The sequence below is a fragment of the Dermacentor andersoni genome, chromosome 10 (genome assembly GCF_023375885.2).
Source record: "Dermacentor andersoni chromosome 10, qqDerAnde1_hic_scaffold, whole genome shotgun sequence".
Taxonomy (NCBI): domain Eukaryota; kingdom Metazoa; phylum Arthropoda; class Arachnida; order Ixodida; family Ixodidae; genus Dermacentor; species Dermacentor andersoni.
The window spans coordinates 21,561,960-21,577,461 of record NC_092823.1 but is presented as its reverse complement, the minus strand read 5'-3'; the positions used below and the strand labels follow the sequence as shown (position 1 = coordinate 21,577,461).

General features: G+C 48.5%; 1 protein-coding gene across 1 annotated transcript in view; it reads right to left on the bottom strand.

The window, feature by feature from the left end:
* LOC140213635 (uncharacterized) overlaps positions 1-15,502 on the bottom strand; it is a 162,841-nt gene that overhangs the window by 15,882 nt on the left and 131,457 nt on the right. Inside the window, exons 7-8 of the mRNA XM_072284879.1 lie at positions 11,777-11,794; positions 4,291-4,365 (exon numbers count right to left, since the gene is read on the bottom strand). Of these exons, the coding sequence (XP_072140980.1) occupies positions 4,291-4,365; positions 11,777-11,794 (93 nt within the window). The remainder of the gene's footprint in view (positions 1-4,290; positions 4,366-11,776; positions 11,795-15,502) is intronic.

Genomic DNA, 15,502 nt, shown 5'->3' with positions numbered 1-15,502 from the left:
ACATGACCGGGTAGTTGGTGAAGAATGGGAGAGGCCTTTGCCCTGCAGTGAGCACAACCAGGCTGACGATCACGATGATCGCGCAACTAACCACGATCATTCTACCTCATGGGTAAAGATCAGTGCGCTTCTCTGGATAGAAGACTGCGAACAATGTCTCTAACTAAGGCGTGGTGCTCCAGGGGGTTAATTTTTCCACGGATGTATTGCGAATGACTCTCACAGCAACAAATTTTTTCCTACTGCTGAGCGTTCTCGGTTAAACAAGCACGTAATAGCCCTGACTGAGTTAATACAAGCTCGTTCTCCAATTTTCAGCAATTCCTAGACGGAGGCTATGCTTTAAATCCATGCGATTTTGACGCGCACTATGCTGTTTGTCGTATGTATTCAGGGCCAACTGAATATGCGCTGAAACCTCAGCAGCGAAGTTTGGTTGTAGAACCTGAAAACGAGAACTGCTTGCCAGATTGCATTGCATATGGCTTATTCCATAGTAATCTCTGGCTTCCAACAAAAGCCACAAATGTTTTCATAACTTTCTGCAAGAATTGGACGTCCTTCGAACTTGGCGTTCTTTTTCTTTTTTTGCGATGAAGAACCTAATACGAAAAGTGATAGCAGCAGAAACAACATTCTCTGGGACAAAGAAAACTGAAGGTAGACGTTGCTACTGCAGTATAAGAAGAAATATCGACAGCACCCATCTCACGACGAATGTCAAATGTAATGCGAATAGCGTCGAACTACTGTAGCGACGCAACTCATTGCACACCGTCGAAAGGATTCGCGTTTGAGGCGCCCGTTGATGCGGGAATCCTGTTTCGCGCTTGTCTGAGAACCCCCGGCGTCATCTCGCGCAACCGCCGCGATGGCTGCGTACGGCCTAGGGAATGCACCGCGCGACGGCGTCTGTTGACGAGCAGAAATGTGACGTGCGATAACCGGGAATCTTTTTTGGACACGTTGAGCCGTCTGGTGGCGCCACCGCAAACTCGTCGCATGGCCACTGCGAGAAGAAACTTGGCGCGGCGGTGCCTGCTAACGCTGAAAACGGTTCGGTCGCTTGTCGCACACCGAGCAACAACTACTCTGTGGCAAAAGTGGGTGACAGATGCAACCATGAGCGGCGCACATGCGGGGCATTCGTAGCGTAGCTTGCTAAAGAGTTGGCGTGAACGGCGTTCATTTAAATGGCGGCACGCAGGCAGCGCATTTCTAGCGCCGCCTGCTAAACGTCGGGTTATGATCCTCGAGGAACCCTTGTGACCTCGCTTCAATTGCCCTCAGCAGGACAGAAATGTTAGGGATCTTTTTTGACGTTTTATAATGGCACATCTCCTGTGGCACATGCATATACAACCAAGTTGGCACACAGACGCTCATTGATGAGCAGCACACTACTGACATCCATCCAATAAACCATGTTGGCTATGAGCATTCATTCGAGACAGCAGATGTCGGGTGGCACATGACCACAAATCGGTGACGAAGAATTGTTTTAAACAGCGGTGCCTACCTAGTAGCGCATATACAATTACCTATGACGGTATGAAGGAAAATTGAATTTAGTTATGGTGTTTTACATACCAAAACCACTTTCCGATTATGAGGCACGCCGTAGTGTAGGACTCTGGAAATTGATACCACGTCGGGTTCTTTAATGAGCACCTAAACTTAAGTGCACGGGTGTACTTAGGTGTACTTTCGACGGGCCACGGCGACCGTCGAAATGCGGTCGCCGTGGCCGGGATCTTATCCCGCGACCTCGTGCTCAGCAGCCCAACACCATAGCCACTGAGCAACCACGCCGGGTGGTATGAAACAAAATTGTTGAAAAGTGGAAAATATCTACACTATGTCGCATACTGAGTGGCACGAGTTGTTCTTACGGATTATTTAAGACCCGGTTGGCTCACCACAGCAGCACGATGCGCTTTCAATTCAAAAAGAAACCACTCAGCTACGCCGGTAGGCGGGAAAATGGTTAAATAGAAACACACATAGACGAATACTTGGCTTCTGGAAAGTGCCTGAAGTACCCTCACAATGCTAACGCGTTTAATATTGCGGCAGAGCCCATCCAAAGATAAATGTCGACGCTAATACGAATAGCTTTGAGCGAGTGATGGTACACACCGGCATTGCCACCGCGGAAGCGCTTCATGTGTGAGTCGCAATGCCACCCGTCTCCTCCCTCGGGCAGAACTATGCACAGGCTGTACTACGTCCATGTACTACGTCCACGCGTGGCGTGCCAGCCAATATTCACCAAATACTGTCTGATTATGTAAGTCTTTTTTTCTATACGGCCAAGCGCCGAAAAAAATTTCCAATACTTTTTTTTTTCTTGTTGTAGTGCGGCACATACAAGTTCGCCCAAGTTGGCGGTCAGAGGTGCATCAGAATGCAACACGTACAGGGTGACGTATACCGAATGGTACAAGTTGAGGCGAAAGAAGTCAATTCTAGGGTGGCACATACCTCAGAAGGCTTTCTGAGCAAGCTACTTGGTGTGGAATATATATTTTATGCAGCGCCAAAAAACAGGGACAGCGAAGAGCATGGGAGCGGCGCTGACTGGCAACAACATATGTTTCTTGAAACCTGCACAATGTATACTATTCAAGATGTGCTAAAAGAGAGACGAAGAATTGGTTGGGGAGGCTTCGTTAATCACTCTTGCTTCACGGGCCCCGCAAACGCGAAATTGCACAAATGTAAAGTGCCCAATATGGGCACAATCCAAACTGATTAACTTCTAAGGAACTCAGGATCCTTATCGCAAATCGCCATAGAAGGGGAGCTTACGCGTTGTGCTAACGCTCGGTTAGGGGCCACTTGCGTCAGCGCCCTTTCTATAGCTTTTTGAGATAGGGAACCTGAGTTCCTTAGAAGTTAATCGATTTGAACTGTGCTCACAGTGTGTATTCTAGATTTTAATAGTTTTACGTTTATGACGCATACGTATCAAGGGCTGATTCAGGATGACTCGCCATCTTTTTCTTCCTTTCTTTCTTTCAACCCGTCGGGAATCGTATATATTTGTGCCGGCTTCTATAAGCATGTTGTTGGCAGTCAGTGCTTATCACGTGCTTTTCTTTGACCGTCTTTTTTAACACTAACATTTTTGTTTAAAACGAATGAGGCGTACACTTCGTGTAACCCACTCAGTGACCAAAGTTTGTCCAGTGGCTGCTTCTGAACGCTGCTTGTTCGGCACTGCGGACCGATTGTCTAGCTCTTAGACCGTGAAATATACAAAGGAGTAAAGGATACACAAACATATCATTAATTGGGTGAAGTATCCAATGAAGGATAATCGTCATTGGAGGATCAAATTAGTAAGGACTCTGAAGGGTGCCACCTACAACGAAGGTCAAGTTTCCTGTGCTATACTTCTTGCGAAAACAGTGGTCAGCATTCTGGCGAAATCCCCCAGGAATTGGTAATTTGCACAGGCTAAAAAGTAGCTTAGGTTACAATAAAATTTGTTTTCTGCTTTTGTTCATTTTGACAGTGTTTTTTTTTTCTATTTGAATGTAAAAATATACCTACGTAATATGTTTATTATCACCCTAAAATTGTAGGGCCATGCAGAAGCGCGCATGTCAGGAAAGTAAAACCCGTTATCGATAGTTCCACAAACTATAATCGAGATAACCAATATTCTGTTACCTAATAAAGCATTAGCACCTCGCATTTCAAACTTAAAAATTATGGGGTTTTACGTGCCAAAACCACTTAGTGATTATGGCGCACGCCGCAGTGGGGGATCCCGGAAACTTGGACCACCTGTGGTTTTTTAACGTGCACCTAAATCTAAGTGCACGGGTGTTTTCGCATTTCGCCCCCATCGAAATGCGGCCGCTGTAGCCTGGATTCTTTCCCGCGACCTCGTGCTTAGCAGCCAAACACCATAGCCACTAAGCAACCGCGGCGGTTTCATTTCAAGCTTCATAAGAATCTTCCCTTTTTACAGGAAGCCAAGTAAGCAATGTTGGAGCATACTCGAAGCTCATTTATTCGCCCGAACATTAAACAAAAGACGTTGAATTTTCCACTCGAACGAAGTCGAACGAACTCGTTTCCACTCGAACGAAGTCGAACGAACGAAAATCTTAAAAAATCCCTTCGGGATTAGGTAAAATTTATCGTATGTGCACGTCTCTGCCTAAAACAAAGTGACAGAGCTGAATCTTCCTCCTGAGGAGCACCCTCTACGCGGTTGAATGAGGCCCACTTTACATATTGACTACTTTTAGCAGTACTTATGCAAAAGGAACCTACCTTGACTACTTTAGCTGTAGCTTTTCTTAGTGCAGCCTTATCTTCATCCTTCTCGTCCGGCTTTTTTGTGGCCAGCTACAAAAAGAGAAAAAAGAAGAAAGCAACTTTCTTTTCAGGAACTGTTTGAAAATTCTCGCAAAATTTCAACAGTAGTGACGATGGCGTCTCAAAAAATTTCTGTGTGTACCACATCTGCCACGATTGCATGCGTTAACACCACACTAGTGCGGTGCCACATCATATTCGAGGAGATGGCAGTGACTTTTATTGATGTATCGTTATATAAAGGCCGTAGACCCTTCAAGGCAAAGCATAGTATCACGGAAGAAGGGGAAGTTTGCAAATATTTAATAGTGTATATGTATAAGAATAAACGCTTATCGGACCCAGAACAGAAGTGTGAACTATAAGCGCTAACCTCGAGTAACGCTCATGCTTACTGCCGTTTTGGCGAACAGTTTGAAAATGCACAACAAACCATAATTACAGCACCTCCACACGCGCGGTAGAGGGATTTGGTAGAGCAGCTTAATATAGTTTTAATATACGAATAATATACGATGTGGTAGAGCAGCTGAGACATACTTGAGTGCAAGGTCGCAGAACTAGAATACGCGTTTTTTTTTTTCAATTTACATGCATCTAAACTTAAGCTTATGGGAAACAGCGAACATATGTGGCTTCTCCGGCCTCAAAGCGCGTAATAAACATTGGCCCTAATCCCTCTATATCCTGGTGAGTGGCACCAACCGGTCTTCCAAGGAGAGGAGATCCCGAATGGAATCCGCATCCGAGGAAGCTACCAGGGAGACGAAGGCGGTAGACGGACGCGAGCGCAATTAGCTTCAATCGGCATCTTCCAAGGGCCATGAGCGAGATTATGGAGGAATGACGGACACCACAGGCCGCAGCAGTCCCCACATGTGAATGCCTCCTATTCTTTCTTCGCAGCTTCCTCATCAAGCAGTTCAGAAGCACGTGATACTCGTTAAAACTCGTAGCCAAGCTTGTGTAATCGGGTTGCATATGCGCCGCGAACTGTGCAGAATTTTCCAGAAGTGATCCGGGCAGCAGCGATACCTTTGGAACCTTCGATGGCTCATGTCTAAAGGTCGACGAGCTTGACCAGTTAGCCGATCTTGAGGATTGTCGACCGTGTTCGCCGCTGTCGCTGTGCTTTGAGAGTACCTTGCTTTTGTGGGCACAAGTTCACCCAATAGAACTTAGTTTTGTCATTCAATGATTTTCTGCTGTGTTATTCACCTTCAATACTACACCACATCTGGTGGACGTGCTAGTGCATTCATGTACCGAACGTCCCCGCAAAACCGCGAGCCAAGCCCCCGCCAGGAAGACAAAATCTGTGGCCACTTAGCTGCGGTAAACGGCGATAGGCTTTCACCTATCGCAGTTTAGCTCAGCTATAGCCCAGGGAGTCATAGATAGGCGAAAGCCTATCTACGACTGCCTCTGTTGCTGTTGTCTGAACTTTCCTGCGGACGAACGCCGCCGTGGCCGCGAGCATGGGATGCAATCAGCCATATGGCTGCAAGGTTTGTCGCCGATGTGCGCGCACCCCCAAGCGCATGTCTGCGCTCCCCCACGCGCCCATTTGCACAGCGCTACTGACATGGCGCCTCCTCTCTTCGTTCCCCTCGCCGGTGGCGCCCCCTCTCCTGCTCCCCTCGCCGATGATCACCGCTTTCGTGCGTCCAGCATGGACAGCGCCCGGATACTCATGAGCCAGTGAAGGATTACGCCTTAATATTCACGCCACCAAGTACCAGCAATCTAGCCGCAGGTTGCAAGGGCTGCCTCGTAGCACCTATTTTTGCCTCAGAAGACTAGGAAGTGCAAAGCCGCAACTGCAGCTACAATGACGGCCCCAGTGTCGCTAACATCGATCGTGCTACAACAGCCCAGAGAGCCACCGACGTTGCGCGGTTCAACATTCAATGACCCGAAAAGCTGGCTGGTGACGTTTGAGAGGGTGGCCACGTTTACCAACTGGAACAGCGACGATTAGCTGCGACGTGTCTTTTTCGCATTGGGAGATACCGCCAGGACGTGGTTCAAGAATCGAGAGGCCACCTTAACGACATGGCACCTGTTCCGGGGGGCAGTTTCCTGCAGACATTCACAAGCGTCGTATGCAGAGAGCGAGTCCAAGCTGTACTAGAAACGCGAATGCAGCTGCCCAGTGAGACCAACTGGATGTTCACAGAGGAGATGAGTCGTCTATTATGCCACGCCGAGGCGGAAATGTCCATGAAGAAAGTCTCCCAACTCATGCGTGGTGTGGAGGAGGAACATTACGCCGGTATGGTACGAAGCCCACCGAAGACCATCGACGAGTTTCTTCGCGAGGCCACCAGCATGGAGATGAAACTGGAAATAAAGAACCGAAAATTCAACCGCCGCACGAACTCAACAAACTATTCCGGAGTTCAATCACTGGCCATCGACGACCGGCGCGAGGCTGTGAGAGCGGTGGTACGGTAGGAGGTTCAGAAACTGTTCCCTTCATCTCAGCTTCAAGTGGCTACGATTGCCGACAGCATGCGCGAGGACCTCCATCAATCATTCGGTGAACTTCAATCGCCGCCGTCTCAGCGGAAAGCGATGACTTACGCCGGCGCAGCCCGGCGTGACGTTAGCGCCCGTTTACGCCACAGTTCCTTCGTCCACCACCACCGCTGCCAGCACTTTCAATCCATCGCCCCGCGCAGCATTAGATCTAAGACTGATGAGCTCCTGACCACCGTGCGCTCTGCTATCACTGTGGAGAACGCGGACACATCTACTGCCGCTGTCCTTACCGTGAGACGGGACTTCAAGGGTTCACCGTTAACGCACCGCGCCCTCAAGAATGTGAACGCCCCCGTGATATCGCCGACTACCTCGCCGCTACACAGTGCAGTCCTAGACGACCATACCGTTCGCCGTCGCCAGGCCGCAACTTGTTGCCGCAGCGTCGTCCATACAATGGTACAGCCCGGGACCAGACCATCAGCCCGTATCGGGAAAACTAAAAGCATCAACCTTTGGAGGTGCGGTAGCTGTTCGTCGAAGTGACGAAGATCCTTCGCAGCCGACGACGACGCCGAAGGGACTATCTCGACGACCGAACAACGACACGCCGCAATCCGACCCAAGACCTGACGACGCGACGTGCCAGCCACACGTCAACGCGATGCAGTCGATAGCGACGCCAATACTTAATTGAAATGAAAGAGAAATAACCACAGACCTTGACGTGCTTCGCGACGTCTCCACAGTTACCGTCTTAGCGGACACAGGAGTTGAGTACCCCGCTATCAGTGGATAGTTCGCCGCCATGTTGAAGAAAGTCAAAACTGCATGTGACGGCCCTCAAGTTCGGACAGCTGGAGGACACGTCACAACGCCGACGGGAATGTGCACGGCACCAATTACACTTCGTAACCGGACCTACCCTGCAACGTTCGTTGTCCTCCAACAGTGTTTAGGAGAGGTAATTCCTGGTATGTACTTCCCCATCTAACATTGCGCTATCATCGACCTGAGGTCAATGTAGATAACGCTGTACATAGACAAAGCGATACCGATGGAGAGGGCTTCCAGTCAGCATGCATTGAGTGTACTTGAGAACCAAATCAGCATCCCGCTTCCTCCAGCGTGCAGCGACACATCCGTAGACGTAGAAGGCGTCATCGAGGGCGACCAACGTCTACTGCTCGACCATTAAATTTACTTCACAAGAGGAATCACTCGAATGCGCGGAGAAAAAGCGAAAGTGATGCTGACGAACTTCAGCCAGGAGTTCAAGCACATCATCAAGGGCCCGAAGAAAGCATGCATCGAGAAAATTGTGGAAACGAGCAATGCGTTTGTGCTCTCTGATTTGGCCGCGTCTACACCGACGACCATAGCTCCCGAAACAGATGTCGACATAAATCCAACTCTCTTCGTGAATAAATAGCAGCAGCTTAAAAGCCTCCTCCGAGAACACAAAGAAGAGAATTCAACGAACACTATTTGCAAAGCATCGCATAACTGAAGAGCGCGCTCGACCAATAGGCCAGAGCCCTTACCAAGTTTCGACGCGAACACACGAAGCTGTTAGTCAACAAGTCGACGAAATGCTGCGCGACGACGTCACGCAGCCGTCGTAAAAGCGGTGGGCATCTCCTGTAGTATTGGCGAAGAAAATGACTGAACACGACGTTTCTGTATCGATTATCGTCGACTGAACAAGATCACGAGCCAGGACGTATGCCCCCTCCCATGGATAGACGACTCATTGGATCGGCTCTGCAATGATAAATGCTCCTCGTCGATGGGCCTCAAGTCTGACTTTTCGAAAGTATTAATCGACGAGGGAGACCGCGAAAAGACCGCCTTCATCCCGCTAGACAGCCTTTCCGAATTGAAGGCCATGCCATTAGGACTGTGCTCGGCGCCTGCAACGTTCCATCGCGTGATTGGCACAGTGTTAGCGGCATTGAAGGGGCAGACCTTTCTTGTTTAATTGGATAACATCGTCTTCCTTGCCGGAAACTTTGACGATCACCGCAGACAGTTTGCGACAGTACTAGAGGCCATCAAGTCATCAGCGCTCACTCTGAAGTCAAAAGATTGCCGCTTCGCTTACGATGAGCTTCTGTTCCTGAGCCACGTCATCACTAAATCTGGAGTCTGCCACGACCCGCTGAAGACAGCTGTCATAGCAATGTTCCTACAGCTCATCGACAGGAAGGCTTTACCTAGATTCCCTGGCATGTGTGCCCGCTACAAGCGCTTGGTCGAGGACTTTTCACGCATCGGTGAGCTGCTGACACATCGAACAACATTTGATGTCGGGTTCGATGGGTAACGCTGCAGGCCCATGCATTTCAAGGACTCAAACGACCCATGCAGTCGCGACCAGTACTTGCCCACTACAATTAGGACGCGGATACTGAAATCCGCACTGGTGCCAGCAGCCAAGACATAGGTGCCCTCCTGCCCAGTGTAAACACGATCTAGAATGGATGACAGCTTTCGCTAGCCGGTGGCTGTCAAAAGCGGAAGTCAATTATTCTGTGACCGAAAAGGAATGCCACGCCATCACTTGGGCCACACCAATATTCCGCCCTTACCTATATGGCAGGCCATTCAAAGTCGTCAGCGACCACCATGTGTTGTGTTGGCTAGCGAAATTGAAGAACCCTTCAGGATGCCTGGCGCGGTGGAGCCTCAGACGGCAAGAATATGACATCACTGTCCTCTAGAAGTACCCATGAAAACACTTCGGTCACGAACGGTGATTCTTGCCGTCAAGATTCTGGTCAGTGATATTGGGTGTCCTACAGCTTTACCTTCGGACGGAGTAGTCGGATCTTGTGTACACTAATGTGGTTATTGCTTGGCCGTCGAGAAGCACTTCCAGGTCCTTGATTCTTTGTGCTGTGTTACAGTTTGGTCTTGGCGTCGGTTCGCCGCTGTGTCGCTTGCCCTATAGTTGGAACTTCGCGTCGTTATGTCTCCTTTTATCGACGTATTCTTTGGTTCTAGGCTTCTTCGGCATGGCAGCGTATCGTTCCTATGTCGTCGAGCTAGATATTGAAGAGTCGTAATCTACCGCGGAGCATCTTCAGCGTTTAGGTGTAGAGCAACCACACCTGCATTTTTCGATGTATTTAGTTTTCTAGGCACGATCTTGCGGAGGGACACCTAGCTGGGATAATGTATGGTTGGCGCTGTGGCGACCGGAAGCGGCTTGGTGACGGTGAACGGGACGGTCGTTGAGTGCTCCGCTGAGTGGCGCCGAGGTAGTCATCGATATCACGACAGCCTTGACATTGCTGTGGCTGCGGAGGTTTGACGGCAAACTCTCGGAGACCCATTTAGAGGGGTGGGCACCGGCGGTAGACGTGACCCGCATCTCCCCAGTGAGAGCAGAGCGCACGGTGTTCGGGGGCACGCCAAACGTCGGTATTCGTCGGAATGCGGCGCTTGGTGACGGGTGGGCCTGCTGGCGGCAGCGGTGTACCATGAAACTGCGGCCCATGGCTTAGGCACAGAGGGGTAACCTAACGGCGGGCGAAGGCGCTACTTTACTGTCGAGAATGCTCTGTCGTGCCGATAAAGCGCATGCCGTTCATGACTTGGTAGTACCGGGCACGCAGCCTTAAAGAAACGAAATGCGAACGAGCCGAATGATGATTGTTGTTGTGGGGAAAGATACGACCCAAAGCCTGTAATTCTGTTTGAAGTGTGCGTTTTTTAAGCCCTACCGTTGATGGTGCGCTGATGTCATCTTTCGTGCTGAGTTGGTGTCGATTTTTCTGCCTTGCTCGGGTAGAAGACCCTGCTCCGAAGGAAAGATTTGTAGTCAGCAGCTTGTTCGACCATCTGGAGCGACGGCGGTGTTGTCTTTGGGCTTCGAGAATGGATCGCGACTCCGCCCGTGACGCCCGATACATGATCGCAAATGCCTCTCCAACAGATATCACGTAGTAGCGACGGGTACGGACGGAGTAGCAAAACTGTGAGTAACTTAACTTTTTTTATTTGGCCAGCCATTGCCCACAAAAGCAAGATACACTCAAAGCACGATAACGGCGAACACAGTCGGCGATCGCGAAAATCTGATCGGCGGGACAAGAGCTTCGGCTTTTATATATGAGTCACCGCAGGTTCCAGAATAATCACTGGTGCTCGCGTGTCCTCCTGAAAGTTTTCGAAAATTCGTACCGAGCATGCGATCAGATTGCGCAATTTTCGGTGACAACAGGCAGCAGATAGAACCATCGATAACATTCGAGAAAGTTACGATACATGCGGGCGCCTGCCGCGCTTGCGATAACAGTTGTTAGAAGGTGAAACGCGGTCACCCGAAAATGAGAAAGTACACGTGTCAATAGATAGATAGATAGACAGACAGACAGACAGACAGGCAAGCAGGCAGGCAGGCAGGCAGGCAGGCAGGCACGCAGGCTCAAAACCGCGGAAATAGGCAAAGAATGCTTTAGAACAGAAGTGCATTCTTTAGGCTGTTTGACAGTGCGTACCTCCTAACCGCTGTCGTTCTGTAAATTCATTCCAAATAAATAGTTCTCGCACACTCACTGGCTGTAGTTCGTAAATTACCATGTGCCGTAACTAAATAATTCAAGAAGTGAAATAGCGAACTTTCTCGATCAGTTGAATATATTTATCTTGCAACTAATGTCTGCCTCTCGGATTATGCCTGCTAAAGGCGGAGAAAGTTGTTATCTGCAGCAGACAATCTTTATTATTCCGTAAAGCGTAAACCTCTTTCATATTTATTTATTCATACTGTAAGCCTAGACGACTACAGGACTTGCGGTTGCATTGCTATGGTGTAGAAAGCTAACGCATGTTTAAACAAATCATGTTTCGATTGGGAGACATAAGATATCAAGATAAGAAACAATGAAATATTTGAAAACAGCTTTTAGAAAACCAATATTTAGAGCGTATAAAAATAAATGCAGCTTACCGGCAGGTACATGGGGCCCTGTGATACAGCCATGTCATAAAGAGCGGAAAAGAGAACAACATATTAAGATAGATAATATCACCTAATTTCTACTTGCTGGGGTTGGTATCTGCTATTTCGCGCAGCCATTAAGTCTTAGGATTTGGAACAACTTCAACCACGTTTCCACCTTACCGTCAGCGCTGTATTAGCTTCCCTTGAGGATAAAAGCGGTATCGTGTTCATAGGTGTCATTAGTGTTGCGGGCGAAGTCTAAATACACCATCATAAAAGTCTAGACAATTTCTTGCGTAAAACTCGATAATGTCGAATACTGGTAAAATTGTGTGAGTTTACAATTATTACTAGCAATTATGTCCTATTTTTTTCGCTTCTGAAAAACTGAGTCCAGTCTAGCCCATCCTTATTTATTTCTTCTGCCGATTGTTATGTGCGCGCATTGTTCCATTATACATAATTTGTAAATTGTTTTAATAGACGCAGGTTTACTAAATATCTCACGCGTTAGTGCAGTTTTTTAATATAAGCGGCACTTCTTTGAGAGGCGGATGTCGCTTGCAAGGTAAACGGCACTCAAGTTACTCAAGAACAAAGACTTCCTAACGTACCTGTGGGCGAGGATAAAGTGACTTATTATGTAACGCTGTTTGCAGTAGTTTGCTGACAAGTGTTCAGTGGAATACGAAAGCTTTTTAGCCAAGATTTTGAAGAGGCAGCTTTCAAAACTCGTACTGAGCGCAGCAGTTCTGCTAAGGTACTGTTTATACATTACTTCTTTGTTTCAAATCCTCAGTGAGAATGTATGCCTTTAAATTGATTATTTATGAGGTTAATTAGTGATGCTAGTGAAGTATTAAGCATGATATTGCAATTAATCCTACAACGTTTGTCCGTTAGTTCAAGTAATCCAGATCAGGTGACAAAAAAGCGGTATATATCGAAGGAGATTTTTAAAATTTTATTGTCTGTTTGCATAAGCTAGATAATTTGGTACAGAATGAGAGATATGGATCCTTCATTCATAGTATTGCTTAGTTTTAATGGTAAATAGCGGCAGTTCCTCGGCGTAATGGGACATCATTGTCACATGTTAGGGAGGAACAAAATTGAACACTTAAAAAAATGTATAGAATTGAGGCGTTTACTGGGACAGTAAGGAAATCAACGCTCGAAGAACAATGATAGTGCTGAGCATGGTTTTCTGTATTCAAATGCGTGTCCACGGGTCTAGTACGCTCGCTATGGACATATATACAATCGCACTTTCCAGGGGGATTTCTGGCGCTTTAGAACGCATAGCAGCATTCTTCACTACACAGAGCGATAGCCCAGTGCCTGTGACGTTGAACTACTCAGATACAGGGGTTCCATCTTGGGCACTCCACCGCGTTTTGATAGGAGCAAAATACTCTCGTTTACTGAAGCTCGTGCACACGTTAAGAAATAGCAGGCGGTGGAATTCCATTGAGAGTCCCCATTACAGCCTTCCTGCAAACAAGATTGTGCTTTCGGCAGGAAAAACCCAGGAATTCTCGACAGCATTCCTGTCACGAGGACTGGTGTACACGGCAAGACTCTTTGCAGATTTGTCGAAAACTTTATGAAGCTGCGGTTAAGGCAGACTCATCTAGCGGCTGACCATACCTTGATAGCAGTGATAATTTGTCGAAAAAGCGGAAAAAAGTGTACTGCGCGCGTTTCACTGTTTTGTGCGACACAGCATTATGGAAAGCATAATTGGGTAGTCTCTCCTAACTCGATGTCTTTTAGGGCAAAACCCTTAGGCGTCTACGTTGGTGATGACCTCGGCGAAACTGTGCCGTGACAGAAAATGACATATACCGTAAAGAGTAATAAAAACGCCAACAAATGCTCGGATTTACGTCACATATCTTAGGGAGGTTGAATTTCCCTCTTCGTTCGATGTAGGCCAATCTTCCTTACGCCGGAAGCGAAGTGGTACACATTCCATCGATACTGGCCCGCAACTGCCATTGCGGCCATGTCCGTGTCGTTATCTTCTGCAGAACGTCGTGTAATCAACGACCAAGTGGACGACATGCTTCGCCACAAGGTGATACCACCTTCCAAAAGTCCATGGGCATCGCCAGTCGTCTCAGTTACGAAGAAATATGTTTGTGTGCGGTTTTACATAGACTACAGCCGCCTGAGCAAGAATTCTTAGACATCTACCGTTCTTCCGCGCACAAGTGACGGGATTGACAGTCTACAAGGCGCACAATTTTTTTGATTACCAGATTTCGGCTCAGGGAATTATTTTTGGGACGCTCATAGCAGACGCCTATAGGCCAAAGTTAGCTTTTGTCACAACTGACCGCTTATACGAATGTAAAGTAATGCTTTTGGACTTTGTTATCCGCCTACAGCGTTTGAGCACGAGATGGACACAATTCTGCTCAGCTTGAAGTCACAAATGTGCTTGTACTACTTTGGCGACATTGTCGCTTTTGCTCCCGACTTCACGGACCTACAATGGCTCCAGTCTGTTTTAACTTGTTTAACAAACGCAGGGCTGCACCTAAACCTCAAGAAGTACCAATTTGTTGCTCGGTAGTTGGTAATTATAGATTACGTCTTATCAAAGGACGGAATTCTCTCTGATACAGCCGAACTTGTGGTCGTCACCGAATTCCCTAAGCCGGCGTCCGTCACAGAATTACGCAGTTTCATCTGTCTGTGTTCCTGCTTCAGACGCTTCATTCGCAATTTCGTCACCATCACAAAGACCCTGACGAACCTACTTAAATACAACTGGCCCCTCACTTCATCGTGGCCCGAGTACGACAAGACCTTCACAAAGCTCCGTTGTTTGCTAACTTCTCCGCCATTTTTGCGTCATTACGACGCGACAGCGCCTACCGAGGTGCACCCAAATGCCAGCGGTGTTGACCTCGGCGCTGTTATGATGGCTGTCTTCCTTGAAGTATGCCCGAGGCCGTCTTGCCTAATGGGCGCATCGCCTCCATGCAGGACTGCGATGTGCGCATGCTCCACTGCCGCGGCCGCCAGCACTCTGACGCCATCGCCCTGTCGCGCTCTCCCTTGGCCGACGATAATGCCCGCTGCTCCGTATCTCAGCTTTCCGTTTCTTCCCTCGACCCTCACACCATCGCTTCCCAACACTGCAAAAACCACTGGGTAACCCAGCTGATAGACTTGCTCTCTGAGCAACCGGCCCAATCAACCAACCACTCGAGCGTTATATCGTCAAGTCCACCATTTCGCCATTCGCGACAACCTACTCCACCGACGCAATTACACCTCCGATAGCCGCCAGTGGTTGCTAGCAGTACCCCGCAGTTTGCGTTCTGAAATATGCGCGTCATTGTACTCTGAGCCCCAGTGTGCAAATTCGGAAGTATTCAAAACTTATCGGCGCATTTGACAAGGCCGCAATATGTACAGCTGCGTTCAGAAGCTCGTTCGATCGTACCCCGATTTTCAGCGCCGGCAATCTTTACCGCGCTTCTCACGAGCCGGCGTGCAACCACTACATTGCCCTGCCCGGCCTTTCAGGTGCGTCGGCCTCGATTTTTATGGGCCACTCCCCATGACTTCTGCTCGTAACCGCTGGGCTATCGTGGCTGTTCTCTGCCTCACGTGATGCGCCGATACTTCCGTTCTCCCTGCAGATACAGCGCGCGACGTTGCCTCCTTCGTGCTTCACCGATTCATACTGCGTCCTGCTCCACCATAGGAGCTGCT